We start from the raw sequence: 18130 nt of genomic DNA, 5'->3' as shown, positions 1-18130 counted from the left end.
TGGAATTTTAGTTTCAGTTCCGACGGACATAAGTTGCGCCGTGGGAGGATGGCCTAACGCGACAGTCGCGGTGTTAGCACTAAATGAGTTAAGGCTTTTCCTTTACACATTGCATTGATTGTGGCATTTTTATTTAATTCAGAATTTATCAAACCCAAATATTATACTGAGGTAAGTGGACACTGACTCAATATAATATTTTCAATATTCAAAGAAACAACTCTCATCTATGTGATGACATATTTAAGTATGATGGGTTTACTTACATTAATAATAACCACTGATTTTTGGAATATATCAGACATTTCTCCGATGGCGCTACAGCTCAAGTCGAGCCCTGGCCTCCTCCACCGCCGTCCTCCAGCCGGAACGGTCCTCCGCACTTCTTTTCCAGTTCATGATTTTTAGCAGCTGGTTGGCATCTTTTGTAATGTTGTCACCCAATCGTGTGCGTGGCTTTCCCACTGGCCTTTTCCCCCCAGGATTTCTTTCGAGGATCTTATTCGGTGTCCGTGACTCAGGCATGCGCTGGACATTGCCTGCGCAGTTCAGCCTCTGGAGTTTTATGAAGGTGGAGAGTTTTGGTATAAGCGGTATAGTTCCGTGTTGTACCTAATTCTCCACTCCCCACCATCATTCATTGGTCCGTATATCCGCCTCAGGATCTTTCTCTCAAAGCAATCCACCATTTCAGCTGCTTTCACATTTAGCATCCATGACTCGCACCCCTATGCAACGACTGTGCGTATGACGGTTTTATAGAGCCGGGTCTTAGTTTTTCTGTGGACATTTCTGGATTTGAATATGGGCAGCAATGAGAAGTACGATTTGTTTGCAGCGGTTATACGAGCTTTTATTTCTTCCAGTTCCTCGTTCTCTTTTGTAATATTGGAACCCAGGTATGTGAACCGGTTGATAACCTCAAATTGATGGTTTCCAAAACTGGAACTTTGGCCCAGCCTACTTTGATTTTCTCGGCTATGTACCATGACTTTAGTTTTGTTTTTATTTACTCTTAAGCCAATCTCTAGTGCAGCCCTTTGGAGGTGGTCAAATTCTTTCTTCACAATCTGTATGGATCTGCCCTTCATGTTGAGGTCGTCTGCGTAGCCAACCAGTTGGCTCGGTCTGCTTAATATAGTGCCGCTCCTGTTCACTTGAGACTTTCTGATAGATAGATCAGACATACATACTATTCTAAATTCCGCATGAATATTTCACTAAGAAACAATTACATAAGTACATAGGTGACGTTATATTGTCTACTATTTTATATTATTGTAGCATTCAAATCCTCCCTGGGCTCTATTTTTAGATGGTTCAAATTTCATTCTGTATTTGTGTCTAAAGCGTCAATTACATTGAGCTTCTTTACGAGCTGTTGGCGAATTTATAATCTGCCTGTAAAGTCGCCCAGTGTAATCATCGAACAAGCTAACAAGCAAGTTGTAAACACTCTACCGAGAAAAGCCGGTTAACTTTACACGCTACACGCCGGCGTGTGGGCCTACTGCGTCTGCGCAGTAATGCGCAGTAGCAACCGCCCGGTAAAAAAACGAACTACGTTCTGTTAAAATAGTCGCTGGCTTGTGGCTAATCAGCGAATGGAAAGTTTTGTGTGTAATCATCAAATCACAGTAGCTGAATCGCCCGCTTTTAAATTCTCCAACAAACAGCTCGTAAAGAAGCTCAATGTAATTGACGCTTAAGCAATAGATGATTCTTGCGTCCGACAGCTTTAAGGCTTCAGTGATAGCGCACTCCATCCATACTGAAGTCATGCCGAGACTAAAAACAGACAAATGGCTGATCAAGCCATGTGTGTGTATTTGTTTTTTACATGCTACATTGCAACATGTGCCTGTTCAAACTGTATAGAAACAATAATACGATATGCGTATTTGATCGGATGAGATCTATACATTGACATGAAGTGTGTGTCGGAGGAAGCATTGATTTTCATGAGATTGTAGAATAACAATATACATTCTTTCTTCTAGATATCTTACTTTATTGCCTTGCTTAAAAATGTCTTCATAACTGACATTGGGAAGAATGGAGGAAATGAAAGGACAGACATTGACGATGCCCGCTTGATAGCGAGCATAGACGAGAAAGACAGCATCGTGGCTTTCCTGGAGGAGTCTATCTCTTTTAGCCGACTCATCCAGCAGGCGGTGCCGTTAGTGTTCACTCTGCTTATGTCCAAACAGGGCACGGACGTTTTTGAGTCCATCGAGTTCTTCACCACTGCTCACAGTTTCAATATTGAATCGGCTAAAATTGGTATTATGGGAATGTTACAACTCGTATGGTCTCCTGATCAGGTATGCCTATTTCCACATGTATATATTATTTTCTAAGAATAATTAATTAAGTCATACTTGTATACAGGGTAGGGATCTCGAACTATTTTCGATACCTATGAATCCCGGGATTGGTAAACATAATCCCGAAACTTTTGTGATTGATTTTTTTATCAATTTTTATGGAAAATAAAATAAAAACGAAAATATAACAGAAAAAATACTTTTAATAACATACATTAGAAATAAACTGAGTTTGAATGAAGTTTGATTTATTACCTTACATTTTATTTTTTGACATAAATTAATAAAAATGATAATGGAAAAAACAATGCTTCGCATTTTTAACAAAGTGATTCCACCATGATCTCATACATTTTACGACAGTTTCACATTTGGCTGACTAATTAGATTTATGAAGCGGATTGTGAAACCATGATTTACTTTACTATTTTTAATCTCGCTAACCCATTCATTAAGTTTTTACTATCAGAAACAGCTATCTCATACTAAACACAATATTGATTCTACGAAATTTTATAAATGAAAATCGTTTAGATTTGTAAATAGTTTTACATAAATTAAAAATTCCACATAGTATATGTACGATTCTGGTAACATCCATGATATGAATTTGAGAAATAGAATAAATAAATAAGAAACATTTAGTTAGACATTTCTACCAGAAAATGCTATTCTGGAGACTCACTGGTCACAGGGGGAATCACCGGACATAACCATTTTTCGCTGCCTTACGCAATCGTAACAACAACAGAAAAAACCAACACTTCGTGCTTTGGTATTTACCGATTTTATCAATGTTTTTTGTATAGGTATAAATTTTTTTTATATTAACACAATGCTTACGGGCCCTTTTAATTAATTTTGTAATTAACGTGTTAATTTGCATTTGAAAAGCAATTAGCAAAACTATCAAAAAAATGCCAATCCCGGGATCGTCAAATTGTAATCCCGGGATCGAAAATTTGGCTCGGGATTGAATTTTGTTTTTCCTGCACATACCTACCTATGACCAGGGGCGGATTTAAGCATTTGGAGGCCCTACATGCGTTACTAATTGGAGAAAAAATAATTTAAAGAAAATTTGACTACCTATATTAGATTAGAATAGTATGAAACCGTGCTTTTCATAATGTTTAACCCGATCGCCGCGGATGGGACATATGTTGTTTTCAACATAAGCTCTTATACTGGGCGGATGTCGCACCAGTTGATATCGAAAATTGAAATGTCGGTAAAGTAGGAAATACTTCACGCATAGTATTGATTTTTGTATTGAAAGATGCTCTGATTCGTGTTCGTACCGCCATATCAATAACTTTGTCAAAAATATGTTGTTTTAATTTCATAAACATTTCATAACATTTCACAACAATCTTTCGAACCCCCTCGATCTATTGAGATTCGCCGGTACGATCGCATCAGTTCAAATCTACGCGGTATTTTTCGCGGCTGCGCAGTAGGTATACAAAATATATTTCATTCGAGTTGAGTGTGCGCCTAGTATTTACCGTCTAAAGTTGAATATTCACCGCGATTTTTACATCATGTGCGGGAATACGAAAAAGACAACCAAAAAACGAAAAGAAATTTGCCGTAATATTTCTAAAAATGTACTTGAACTTGTGTTCTGGAATATGACATTAATTACTCAAGTGTCACCCCAATTGTTTCAAAGTCATAAATCGAGCTCATTATTGAAAGTCGTAAATATGTACTAAAGATGCATCCATACGGAATGAAAAAATATATATTTTAGAGGATTGCAAGTTTTACCAATAAATTACGAATTACTATGAAGGAATATATAAAACGTATAAATTTTTGATAAAAAAACACACGGGTAGGTGACATGACCCGGCTCGCGGCTAGCTCTTAAATGTGGCCGGGCTGTCACTAAGGCCATCCTCCCACGGCGCAACTTATGTCCGTCGAAACTGAAACTAAAATTCCAGCCAGTATCTAGCTAATGTATTTCAATGGCGGCTCGCTGACGGCGAGACTGGAATCTCTCAGCTTCAAAACGGTCGCGAAGAGATGCGACATGCTAGTCGCGCGGTCTCTGAAGTTTCCAGTCACCGTAAAATAGTAGTACCAACATCATTAGATTTCGGTGAAAAATCATATTTTATTACCAAAATTGGTAGCACTTCGTAAAGCCGCTAGCGTCATATCGTAAAAACCAAAACAACCAGAGACGTGAAAAGTAAATATTAATCGAAAAATTAAAATAACATAATTGTAAACGCTGCAGCGCTCGTATTGTCAGTTTTTGTACAACACAGCTGACAGTCCAGTTTGATAGTTTGAGGTTATGTGATTATTATTTCAACTGGGTTTCAGTAGCGCCGTGTGCGAAGCATCACATTGGTCAGTTTATGAGTTCCTTCACAAACCAGTTCCATCAGATTTCAGTTGCGCCGTGGGAGGATGGCCTAAGGATGCAGAGGATGAACTGGGGAGGTGTGGACCTCCCTTGTAGTAATACAACTTTCGATTCCCCAAATAAAACTCTCAGTTGGTGTGGTACCGAATTTATTCAGGTTCTAGTTCACGGTTTCACAATTAAGTTATCTGTCATTGTTCTCGCAATTAAATCTCATTAAAGTGTCAGTAAACTATTTATTTCTTCACTATAGAATCTCTGTGAAATCTTTCACGAGTTCCGAAAAGTCACACCTAACTCAGGGAATGTATACATAGATGATCTTTGAATATTTTTTATTTCATAAAATGTTTTCTCGTAAGAATAATTATGATTTATTCTTTAGTCACATAGTATTGGGTTTATAAAAAAAAATAGAATTTATTTTATTGTTGTTTACAAATTTGTTTACAAAATTTATTTATGTTTACAACTTGTTTACAAATATTTATTTGTGTTTACGAACTTGTTTACAGAAGGTTTGTTTATGTTTACAAACTCATTCACAATTGTTTATTTATATTAACAAATTTATTTATTAAAATTTGTTTTTATAATTATTGTTTACTTAATAAAGTTTTAAAAATTTATTTTATAATCCCGAAATAATTTCTAAAATTTATTATTACAAACTGAATTTATTAATTTGTTTTTATTAACGAATTCGATCGCGTAATTTATTCCGATTCCGTCACCTCGTATGATGCGTAATGAAAAAGAAATTACTCCGCGGCACACGTCACTACCGATAGATACGTGGTATTCGCGTTACGTTTCGCCCGCCGATGGGGTCTTACTGTACGTAGATTTCACGAAAGCTAATGAGAACCATGTCTCACAACTGCAGAGAGGACTGCTGCTCTGTTGAAGATCGCTGGTGAATAGTGTAGAAAACTAATGATTATACGGAAAAAAGTGACACCTTTTATACCCTCAGGACAGAGGTTTAAGGTGACGCATCAGTGAAACGCCAAATAATTTTCAACTGTACGCGCGACGAAATTTTGGACTCGCTGCCATTCAGTTAGAGAATGTTGACCCAGAAACACGTCACTTTGCTGCGTGATGGCGACGGGTCAATTAATTCTAAAATCGTGTAAAGATGACTAAAAACGTTACCCATTTACTTTAAAAAGAAAACATGTCAATGAATATATTATTATTGTTACTAATAGAACAATAAATAGAACATAAAATGGACGTATATTGGATTTATATGACAAATAATATTTCATTTGACAGGCGTCATTTTCACCCGCCACCCGCAATCCGCGCATCGCCTAGCAACGATCTTTTTAGACCGTGCCTCAACTAATGCATGGCCTTAATAGGAAACAGTCCGTAAAGGACGGAAGATCTATCCCTTTCTCTTATGGGATAAATTTACGTATATCTCCCGTTCCTGACAACTTTCTAATAGAGATAACTTCCACTTTAGTCGGGTTGAATTTACTCTACTTTATTTTTGTAAAATTAGGTTTTAATTGGGGTGTTTTTAACACCCTCTAGAACATGTTTCTTAACTGCGCAGTTACGATGACGTAACCAAAATAGTTGATTTTGTATAATTTTACGTGTTCAAACGAAGGGGAAAGTTTTTAGCTTTCCAACGAGGTATCGGAATAGGTATTTGCGTACTAGGATGGCAGTCTTTAATTTTAAAATGACAGAACGAAAGGGTTACACCCACGTCCTGGTCTTTTCCACCACTCTAGGTTATTTTAGGCCAATAGAATTTTACTAAGTTTTAATAAAACTGTTTGGTCCCTCTGAGACTTTCTCATTCGATAATTACCTTTCGAGCAAATATTATTACGTAAAAATACTATAATATCACACTTAACATTTACACGTAAGTATATAAATGTTTGATTTTAACAAGATGTTAATTATGAGCAACTACCAATTTATTCAATCTTTCATAGTAGCTTTTTCATAGTAATTTAAATGCAATCTTTAATCTATTTTTATCTCGCGACGTAAAACAGCTGAGCCGCGTATTTGACCGAGACAGATTTTCTTCAAAGTTCAAGGTCGCGCGTTGTTTTGTGTTTTACGATGCGATACTTTATTATTTTATTTACCTAGGACGCGATTGAGATTTATTATTGTTTATGAGCAGAAACCCATTTATACCATGGTCTCAAGTTTTTCTAATAGTTACTTTTATAATATTTATTATAGTTAGCGAGTTATAGTATGACTAAAGTCTATAATTAATAATTACGCGTCTATAAACATAGGTATGCGTTTATAATATTTTTATAATGATAGTTCGCTTCTATCTTGTTTCAATAAAATTAGTGTTAAAATTCGTTGCTCATAATTATACAGTACATAAATTTATAAATGTTAAATTTTCTTTTTCAATTTCCATACATTTCTATTACTCATATAAAAATTATTCAAGCATGTACTTGTCAAATTTTACGTAAACAATTTCTCTCATAATTTATTTTCTAAGTTTAATGAACATTATCCGGCAATCTATATTTCAAATAGTTCGCGGTCAAAATATACGACGTGACATTTCGAGGCCTGTGATCACAGTGTTACAATTACACTCGATCAGTCTCGATTTTCTGAAACGAAACTTTTACGTAAAATTTTTATTACATTTACAAAAAAGGTTAACAATAATACATTTACTTTCTACTACTAAACGATTACGCTACTTGTTACCTGTTCATGGTCTTTTTCGACCAATTTCATTTCTGCTCCTTCCATAGTTTAGAACCATGGGACTTATATATCCTGTTTGTACTTTGTCGTGAGGTTGTCGCACGGCTATTGAGAAGTAGAATTGACCATAAGGCTAGATTTGTATAGTTATGTCGTTAAACCATTATCTGCCACAAACACTAACTGAAGGTCGGCGTTTTTGTTCGTGTCATAGGTATACAATATAATATAAAATATAAATCATGGAATATTGACTTTTCAACTATATTACATATTATCTTCGCGTGCAATTTAATGCTTATAAATTTTTAAAACCTTACCCAAAAATATGTTTTTATAGAACTTGGAAAAATTTACGCAATTTAAAAAATAAATATTGTTTTTTTTATAAAACATAAAATGACAATCACTAACATAACACTATGCTCAATAAAACTGAAAAGTAATCTACCAAATCCAAGTTTCACTAAAAAAAAATAACAAAAAAATTATTATAATATTTTCAACCAGTGTGGACTCACCTTTACGCTTAAATTAATATGGCACATAAAACATGTAAAATAATGACACAATCCATGCCATGAAATAAAACTGGTGACTACCATCCAATTTTAATGTATTTGTCATCAATAAAACTTACACTAATTATCAATAATTCATAAGTCACCAATAAAAGCTATTATTTTCAATAATTTTTATGGCATTTTTAAGTGTTTTTAACATGAGTAAAATAAAATTAGTGAGTGATTAATGTTTCATCGGCGCACTTTCAAAGGGAGCCTTTCAACTCGAGTGTTTTGTCATCGAAAATGGCTACAGAATTGTATCAGAGCAAAGCACTATGTTTGATTTTGTTAAAGTAAACACAGCTAAATTCAACACTCCTTTCAGTGTTTTAGTGTGGCACTTGGATCCTTATGTATCTAGGCATGATAACAGTTGTACCCACAATTTTTAACTGCCGTATTTATTATAATAAGCATAGAATAACATTTCCAAAAAACCTACCGCGAACAGTACATCTTTTGTATGGAAACTTTACGCGCAGATCGGGTTAATTCCTTACATTTTTTAAATGAACACAATCAATATCCCGTGAGTACGTACCTACTCATTAATTGTTAATGCTCTCTTGCTGTCACAAAATAATCCTATCAGACTCTCTTCCTCTGTCGACACACTGTCGGAAGGAGATTGGGCTCTGAATAAGTTTTGAATCCAAGTGAACTTTTCCATATTATTTCCTTGAAAGTTTACTTCAAATTATCTGCTATTTAGCAGACAAAGGAAGGGAAGTAAAGTTGTATCCGTATTCAACTGCGTAATATCTACAATAAGGAAAGAGCAGTATGTGTTGAAATTTTGTTTTCGCCGGAATAAAACAACCACCAAAGCATATAAACCTATCATTGGACTTGCATCAGCGCATTGATTTAAAATTGCTATTGTAATCCTTTGTATCAAACTGTATTGCAATGACTAGTTTGTCTTTCTATTTATAACTTTTGTTGTAATCGTGTTATTTTTGTTCAGGAAAAACGTGACGCAGTAGAACGTGCATACAAACAAATGTATCTCACTTCGGAACAGACAGCTGAACGTGCGCGAGCTTGTTCGACCGCGACCAAACTATTGTCTCTGGTAAGGTCGGCTAATCGCGGCCATGCTGCCGCCTTACAATCCCTCCTTGCCAGGTGGATTGAGGCAGGAGATGTCGGCCCTCCACTTATTCAGGTATTTCATATTATAAACTCTTAGGCGACATGACAAATGATTATATTATATTTAAATTTTAATTAATGACTAATATCAGATCAGAAAATTTAAAAATTATTTTAGTAAAACACATGGTTGTATTCACTATTCTGAGGTCAATATAACTTTGCAATAAACTGAAAAATAACATTCATTTTGTTCCACGTTACGAAATGAAAAAAAAAATCTGGTTTACCCTGCTTGGTCTGTTGGCCAACTTTTGTTTCACTGACGTTCGTAACTTTATTATATGTGAGCGAGTGAGAAAGATCATATAAAGCGCCTAGTTTCAAATCCCCCAAAAACGGTTTTTGAAAAATATTGAGTTAGATATGTATTTAGATGGATATTTTTACCTTATGATGGCCAAAGATTGAACTTTAAAATACGCCAAAAACCGTCAATATGATTAAAAATCCCCCTAAAATGTATAAACCAATCTTGCTGGCGCGAATCCAGTGGTTACCGTTTCGAGTCGGACATATATTTTCAAAAAAAAAGGTCTTTTCTGGTAGGTTTTTATCCGAGGTGTTTTTAAATTATGCATATTCAATAAATTTTACGTTGTAAATGAGTGTTAACTTCATAAGTCCCTAAAATGAAAATCGTTTGATTTTTAATTTATTCTCGCTAAAAGTGAGTAAAAGATATTAAACAAAATACTCTTTATAATGAACGAATTAAATAATAAATACAGAAGTTCACAGATTTAATAGATATGGGTTTTTCTCATTTTTCTCAAAACTACCTAAAATTGTTTAAGGGAGGGGGTTTTGAAATTAGGCGCTTCATATGTGCATAATTCCACTTATGACAAATTCTTGGCAAAATAAGTGTGGGATATAAAAAAATGTTAATAAAATCGATTGAGATAATAATGAATTCCCATTAGCTGGGGCCGCAATGAACGAGGGTTACCTGTATGCCAAAGTCATTATTATTGCGCAATTATCGTTGAGTTGCATTTTTGCTGATAGTAATTTTGCAAAAATTTAAAAAGTTTTACCTGGGCAGAATAAAATTCACATATTTTTCAATTAGTATGTGTACGTACATATTTAGATTCAGGACGTGGGTTTATTTAGTGTACTCCCCTTACCACTCCATTTGGCTAACATTTAATTGTTGTAAAAAATTGTGGATGGTTATCTTGTTTAATGAACTGTTTTTTTTTATTCTATGAGTAATTATTCAGAAGAAAAACACTTTAAATATAGGTATACCTACTAGAAAAAATCTTTGAAAATAATATGACGCCGGGACGGCACTTGAATCCAATGGATGGGGGAATATATCTGAGGTGTTTTCAAATTATGTGTCTTGTTGGTAGAAATAATAATTTGTCTTGGTATATAGACAGCCAATTTGTGAGATGTTTTGAACCTGTCTCGTGGTACATTTTTATTAGTCAAAGTTTTTTTCATGCAGGTTTTGTGGGAAATCTTTACCAAAAAACATGAGGAAGCTACAGATGCAAACAGCTATGCGGCTCTGAGCCTTCTTGTAATGATGTCCAAAGCGAAGCCGTCGATCGCGTCTGCCAACATAGAAGTCATACAGACTATTGGACTCACCGGTCCATACAAGATCAGAATGCTCTCCATGGAGATGCTCTTGACTCTCGGAAGAGTCCAACATAGAATGCCCATTGATAGTCCTCTATTGAAATGCCTCTTGGAGAGACTAATCGAATCATTCTTCAACATGAACGAGTTTTCAGTGTTGGGAACGACCGCCATCAACGTAATATATGTACTGTGTGAGACACCCGATGTTATGTGCATTCAATTGGTGACGGATATCACAGATAGGATGAATGCAAAGAATGCAGGAGGTGACCCAGAAAGCGATGTGGCGTCTTACCCGGTGGAGTATGTGAGCAGGCTGTTGGTGTTGCTGGGGCACATAGCTCTCCAGCAGCTCATTTATCTTGATGTCACCGTGTATGGTGAACTGCGCAGAAGAAATGAGGTGATTGTCAAACTGTACAGTAAAATCCTGTTAATCTAAATGTCCTCAATTCTAATTTCATAAGAATTCATTTTATACTATGCAAATAATAAAGTTGGAATGTTTGCCTGCCTGTCTGTTTGTTCGGTAATTGTTGACACAAAGTGGTAAACTTTTAGTAGACTTTTATCTTGATATCTCAAAATAAACTTGAATATGTGTATTAATTAAGGCGCTAAGTACCAAAAAATTGAAAAGTGACATTTTTATAGTATATAATATATTATATTTTTATACAAATTCTGAGGTAAATACATTTTATAATTGTTTAAACACAATCAGCTAATTTGAGAAGAAAGCACTCGTGATGTTCACTACGAATCGTTATAATATTGATATTAATGGGGTACATGCTCAGCGTAGGTCAAAATGGAGCTTTTGTTCTATTTTCAAAGCATGATCCTGGACATACCTTAAACGTTGTAGATAATCTATTTTTATAATTTTGAAGCCTTATTATCCTTTATATTTATTTTAAACATTTGATGACTGCATAAAGTATTTTTATTACATAACATAGTATTCTTTTAAACCTCTCGCTCTAATGTTTTAGAATATAGTCATATTTCAGTACATAAATGTGCAGTAGTGTTAAGATTTTTTACATTTATTAATTTTTAAACGCATTTATAAAACCATCAGTATAATTTATATCGATATTATTATAGTGAAATATTTACGATAAAAAATTATATTGATAATCTCTGTGATCCCAAATTTGACAAGAATTAGGCATTTTATTATTCAAAAAATGGGCAAGATTAACACATTTGAAGATAATTCGTGGACATAAATCTTATTGGTTTATTGAACAAAATATTATATAAATTTAAATGTAGCATTTTTATAACTTTTTTTTTACTTTAATGTTATTTAAGTAGTGAAAAGGCACACAAACCTGAATATTATAAAGGTTCATCGTTATCATTAAACTTCAGTGCTTACGGATTTCTTCAATGGTATCAGGTTAAATATCGTTGACTATCTCAGATGTCTCAAGTGACTCATAAAATTCTCTATAATACGGTGAAATGTATGGAAGTAAGTCTATCAAATCTTTCGTCTTGTCTCGTCTTATATATGAAATTTGTTAAAATGCAGTTGTCTCGTCTAGAGTTCTTTTAAATTTAACTATTCCCGGTTCGTGTTTGTTGACTTGAAGCCACTTAATATCTCTCCAAACAAACTTATTCCCATATGTGTCTATTTTTCTGAGTGGCAATGGTCCTTTTAATCGATCCAAGTAGTTAAAAAAATCTGCACGCGTCATTTCAGTGACTTTAAAAGGATTTTTCTGTGCAGCCTCACACATTGATTTGGCCCAATCATGAGGATGTTCGATCGTTCCACTAAATTTCTTTTTTTTCTTCTCAATTATGTGATGGTCACTATCGCACTCCATATACTAAACTAAAAACTAAAAAGTGTGATCAATTTTGCTTAAAGTCTCAGAATGTTTTACTGCTATCATGCACATTACAGCTACGTGGCTATTTTATTTTGACCCACACATCTATCAGAATACATGATCATAATGCTTAATATTATCATGTATCCCCTTGGTTAAGTATTTGAATAGGCATGAAGCAATATCGTTAGCTTTTCTATTAGCAAGAGTCTCATGGCATACATAGCAATATCCCTGGTTATTATCACAATCATGCACTGTCAAATATCGTTTGTAAAAGGCCAGGAAATTTTGCTGCATGTCAAATGTTACAATTTGGCAAGAGGAATCTTGCAAGTACTTTTTATCACAACTTTTAGCTGAATATGCAAAGTCAGCTTTGTCATGATGCTCTTTCTATTCCAAACGATTTTTATTTCTTTCTTCATCGTTGGTGGAATTCTTAATTAAGTTAAGTTTATCGCATTTTTGGCAAGTATCCTTATTTGGCCGTTTGAATATTGAGTTCATGCCATGGAATATTTCTGCGTATAAACGAATATTGATGGGATTAGAGCTAATAACTCTTCAAATATTGAGAATACATCACAATTATTGTCAAATGTGGCGGTAAGTATTTTCTGACAGTCCTTTCTAGAGCTATGAATCTTATACTGATGGAGTTGAGAGTATATGTGTCTTTGCTATTTGCCTATCTTCTTCGCTATCTTTGTTTTTAGAGATATTTTTCCTCTTGCAATTCTTCTTGCATAAGTCTACCGGAAGTAGACAAACGTCTTTTTCTTCAAAACATATTCAAAAAAATTGTGACTTTCACTTAATGTTTTTAGTGTACAACCTTTACAAATTGGTTTCCGTAGCAGTTCAACAGTCAAGTAATATTGAACTGTGACTTGGCGATAATGTTGTTTTCCTGGTTCTCTTTGTCTGATACGACTTTTTGTCGTATTCATAACTTCCATTGTAGGTACTTGTTGTGTAACTTTTGCCAGTATTTCGTGCAATTTTTTTATCATTTCTGAAGGCTTTGTATCATCCCTTAAGTTACATTTTTGGTGATTATTACTTCTCAATCGAGAACGAGGGTAACAGGTTAAAACATTGTTGTGATGTGTAATCGTGGAAGCACTATTTGAGCATGAAGGGCGGGGTTCTTCAATTTTGGTAAATTAGACTAATAATTCTTGAATATTAAAATCAGGATCTTTTATGCTATCAATTGAATCGTCAACATACAAGTTATTGGAGTATGTGGTTGAACCTAGAAGCAAGATTATTTGTTTGGATATTGTGTACGTGTTTTTAGATTTAAATAAATCAAATTCGATAAATTTGGTATATTTTTTATTATCTACAAATAATACACATACTTATTTATATAAGTCATAATTTATTATAATATGACTATTTTACTTAGGTTCTGTTGTTATTTTTTTTCAAAATTTCTCAAAATATCTTAAAAAATACGTTAGATTCACCAAAATCAACACTGAGTAGGTATGACGTTTGAAGGTAAGCCAACTATGAGTAATAAGGTAAGTCACACAAAATGTTGACTTATCTGACTACTCATGTGACTTAACTGTGTACACACCCCGTAAAATAAAAAATATGTTTTGACTGAAACTGCATCTCGCCAATCTCGCCAAACGGCTTAACTGACTACACACAACGAAAGATTTTTTTTTTTTAGTATAGCGGCATTCATATCTCATTTTTGCTGTTTTGTGACTTACCTGACTACACATCCCGACCCACGAATTCTAAAGATACTAATTATAAGCTATGTCTTTGACCATTCAAGTGTGATAAACATCCTACGAATAATGATTGCTTTATAATAATTATTGACCTAAGAATAAGGTAGTGTTTTTTTGAAATACGCACTTTTCTTTTGGCATTCCCCAGTGGTTAAGCTATAACATACGGTTGTGCCATAAATTGACAAACTATAATTGAAGTAGGGAGTAAAATGATGTTAACGCGCGTGTTTGAACATGTACCTAACCGAATTTTTTTTTTTTATTAAACGTTACATGTTAAAACACGCGCGTACTTCCTACTTCAATTATAGTTTGTCAATTTATGGCTACGACCGTATGTTGTACCTTAACTACTGGGAAATGCCAAAAGAAATGGCGTATTTCAAAAAAACACTACCTTATTCTTAGGGAAATAATTATTATAAAGCAATCATTATTCGTAGGATGTTTATCACACTTGAATGGTCAAAGACATAGCTTATAATTAGTATCTTTAGAATTATCTTCAAATGTGTTAATCTTTCCCATTTTTTGAATAATAAAATGCCTAATTTTTGTCAAATTTGGGATCACAGAGATTATCAATATAATTTTTTATCGTAAATATTTCACTATAATAATGTCGATATAAATTATACTGATGGTTTTATAAATGCGTTTAAAAATTAAAAAATGTAAAAAATCTTAACACCACTGCACATTAAATTAAATGTATTTCAGTACATAAATTTTATGTACTGAAATATGACTATATTCTAAAACATTAGGCGAGAGGTTTAAAAGAATACTATTTTATGTAATAAAAATACTTAATGCAGTCATCAAATGTTTAAAATAAATATAAAGGATAATAAGGCTTCAAAATTATATAAATAGCATATCTACAACGTTTAAGGTATGTCCAGGATCATGCTTTGAAAATAGAAAGAAAGCTCAATTTTGACCCACGCTGAGTAAGTCCGCCTTTAAGCCATTCTTTTATTTTTTCGAAATAATATTTTTTTTTCTTGATTTGAAATTCAGAATATCGTATTATAACTTAGTCCCTTTGCACTCTTTAAAAAAAACACATTGTACCTACTCTTAATTAATTAACAGATTTTAATAATAATTATTCGTGCGTTATTGAATTAAGTGGGCATTGTGCGCAGATTGTGCAAACGACGCGTGCAGAACAAAACGTAATTTGTCATAAAAATTCAACATGCGTCCATTTAATGTTATGTTTATTGTTATATTAGTAATAATAATAATATATTCATTGACATGTTTTCATTTTCGATTAAATGCGTAACGATTTTTAGCCATCTTCACACGATTTAAGAATATATTCTTCCGATGCCATCACAAAACAAATTTCGTCCCACCTATTGTTGAAAATTATTTGCCGTTTCACTGAAGTATGTTCTTAATAATAACGTTTTCTGAAAGGTTACATTAATTACCTTTATAGTTATTGCATCTTGTTTTCTCAATGATTGTATTAGGTAAATACATATTATTTGAATTATTAAAAATAAGTCTTAAAAAACCTTATTTTGTAGTTTATAAAATTTTGCCCATCTCTTGCGAATACCATCAGTGTGTACTTAGATCTGCCAGCATCCCTGAGTTGGTACCTTATATTAAAATTCTTAGCATGGTACTTACACCGTGAGCGGTAATCTCAATTTTAACCCATTCACTGCGGACCAGTTAATTACTATTTAATTACCACATTTAATTAACATGCCTTATAAAACAAGTACATAGTACCGCCAAATCATTACTCCTTTTGTTTTATTTCCTTGGCATCTTCTTTTTTCCCCACTATTGTGGCTGATCTCGCAATAAATATGAGATGTCGCCAAATACTTATTGCATCATGCGTCTTTGGGTGATCTTTCATCTATCCAGGAGGACTGCTTTTTGAATCCCCCTCCAGGAGATGAGCAGTCCTCATCTCTCCCAAATCTTTTATAGTATATTATGTGATTCTATGCCGGTGACAGACACCATTTATATTCTTATATAGTATGTATAATAATACTTATATAGTCTTATATTTACTTTTTTGAGTTGCCATGTTTTTTTAATTATACTGGCTAGCTCCATGTATTTATTTATCTTATCCGCCTTGGTCTCGTAACAGACCTCGGTATGTTTTACAAATTCTACTATATATATTTTTACATGTCAAGGTAAATGTTAAATAATTGATTATCATACCGTTGCCGCTGACAGTGGCGAAGGGTGGAGGCAGGCTGCGAAGATTCAAAATAAATAATGCACACTCTGCATTGTCAGTCAGACTTGTTTGTTTTCATTGAATTAAGAATAGCAGAATATAAGAATAGAATAAAATTGCAGATAGTCTTTAAAATTCAATTAAACCCTTCCTAACCAAACCATAATAGACAGAAGAATATTTTTTATCTAATATCTACTATTATAGTTTGGTTTAGGCAGTGTTTAATTTAATTTTAAAAACTACCTATTTGTATTCTTATTTCAATGAAAACAAATAAATATGATTGACAAAGTTTAGTTTGCACTATTTATGTCAGCCTATTTGTGCTATTATGCCTACCTCCATCCTTCACCACTGACCATTGATGTATTCTTGGTGTTTCTTGATATTATTTATTTAGACGAATTTATTGTATCAATTAGGTATTGATGATAAATAATGAATAATTATTTGTATAGAAGACTGGTGCATGATACAATGTTTTTTGTTTGAAATAGATTCGTGAGCAGCGCAAAGCAGCCAATGTGAAGAGCAGAGTCCAGCTGGCGCCTCTGGGCCGCAAGAGCCGAGTGGCGGAACTCATTCTCAATTCCAGTTCTGCCAGTGCCTCCAGTCGACTCAGAGCTCACAACACCACGGTTCAGGTATTCTTTAATTTCATATTTAATCATTTTCCATGTTGGCATGAACAGTATTTTTACTTGATGCTGCCGAATTTGTCATGATTTCTGTAACATATATACATACAGTCTGAATTAGTAAATATTAAATTCTGCAGGACGGTCAAGGGGCAGAAGAAAATGAGGATGAAGCCGGATTGGAGGGTGCGGTAGCCGATGATGCGGATGCGGAACTGGTGCGCTCCGTCTGTGAGTCGGAGGTGGTGGGCGGTTCTGACAATTCCAATGTCCTGCTCAGCAAAGTCACTCCTCTGCTGCATGCCCTGCTGGCTAACTCCAGCCAGACGCCGTCAAGACTCACAGCCGCCGCCTGTCTCACCCTTGCAAGGTTACATCTGTTAAAATAACTCATCGCTGACATTATTTGTATGACAAAAATTAAATAGTGGATCATTTTATATGAAGAATTTTTATTTAATATTTAGCATAACTTTTTCATATTGTCCAAAATGTATCAAAAATGTAAATCGTAATTTAAATATTCTAAATATTTAATAATTCGTAATTTGAAAGTTCCAAATGGTAAATAAATCTAAATTTCGGTCCATTTAATTGTTAATTGACATGGCTTAAGTGTGTACATAGAGCGGTTGTTTACAGATTTATGCTGGTATCGTCCACATACTGTGAAGATAACATGCAACTGCTGATGACAATGTTGAAGAAATCCTCCTGCAGCGGAATCCGGTGCAACATTGTCATCACTCTAGCTGATCTCACGCTTCGCTTCCCCAATGTTATACAACCCTGGACTCATTATATTTATGAAAGGTAAGACAATGGGTTAAATTATGGTGGTTAGAATTAAACAAGTACAAGTGACATATGATTAAAAAATGAGTTGACAGCA

General features: G+C 34.0%; 1 protein-coding gene across 1 annotated transcript in view; it reads left to right on the top strand.

Annotated features, from left to right (window-relative positions):
• Positions 1-18130, top strand: part of Cap-D2 (CAP-D2 condensin subunit) — a 42457-nt gene that overhangs the window by 18976 nt on the left and 5351 nt on the right. Inside the window, exons 10-15 of the mRNA XM_085944323.1 lie at positions 2001-2327; positions 8968-9168; positions 10618-11160; positions 17098-17244; positions 17379-17608; positions 17881-18051. Of these exons, the coding sequence (XP_085800449.1) occupies positions 2001-2327; positions 8968-9168; positions 10618-11160; positions 17098-17244; positions 17379-17608; positions 17881-18051 (1619 nt within the window). The remainder of the gene's footprint in view (positions 1-2000; positions 2328-8967; positions 9169-10617; positions 11161-17097; positions 17245-17378; positions 17609-17880; positions 18052-18130) is intronic.

This window comes from Rhyacophila brunnea, unplaced genomic scaffold (genome assembly GCF_057557595.1).
Source record: "Rhyacophila brunnea isolate RB1 unplaced genomic scaffold, BYU_Rbru_1.0 scaffold_17, whole genome shotgun sequence".
NCBI classification, from domain to species: domain Eukaryota; kingdom Metazoa; phylum Arthropoda; class Insecta; order Trichoptera; family Rhyacophilidae; genus Rhyacophila; species Rhyacophila brunnea.
The sequence above is the reverse complement of the archived record's forward strand: the minus strand, read 5'-3'. Positions and strand labels throughout refer to the sequence as shown.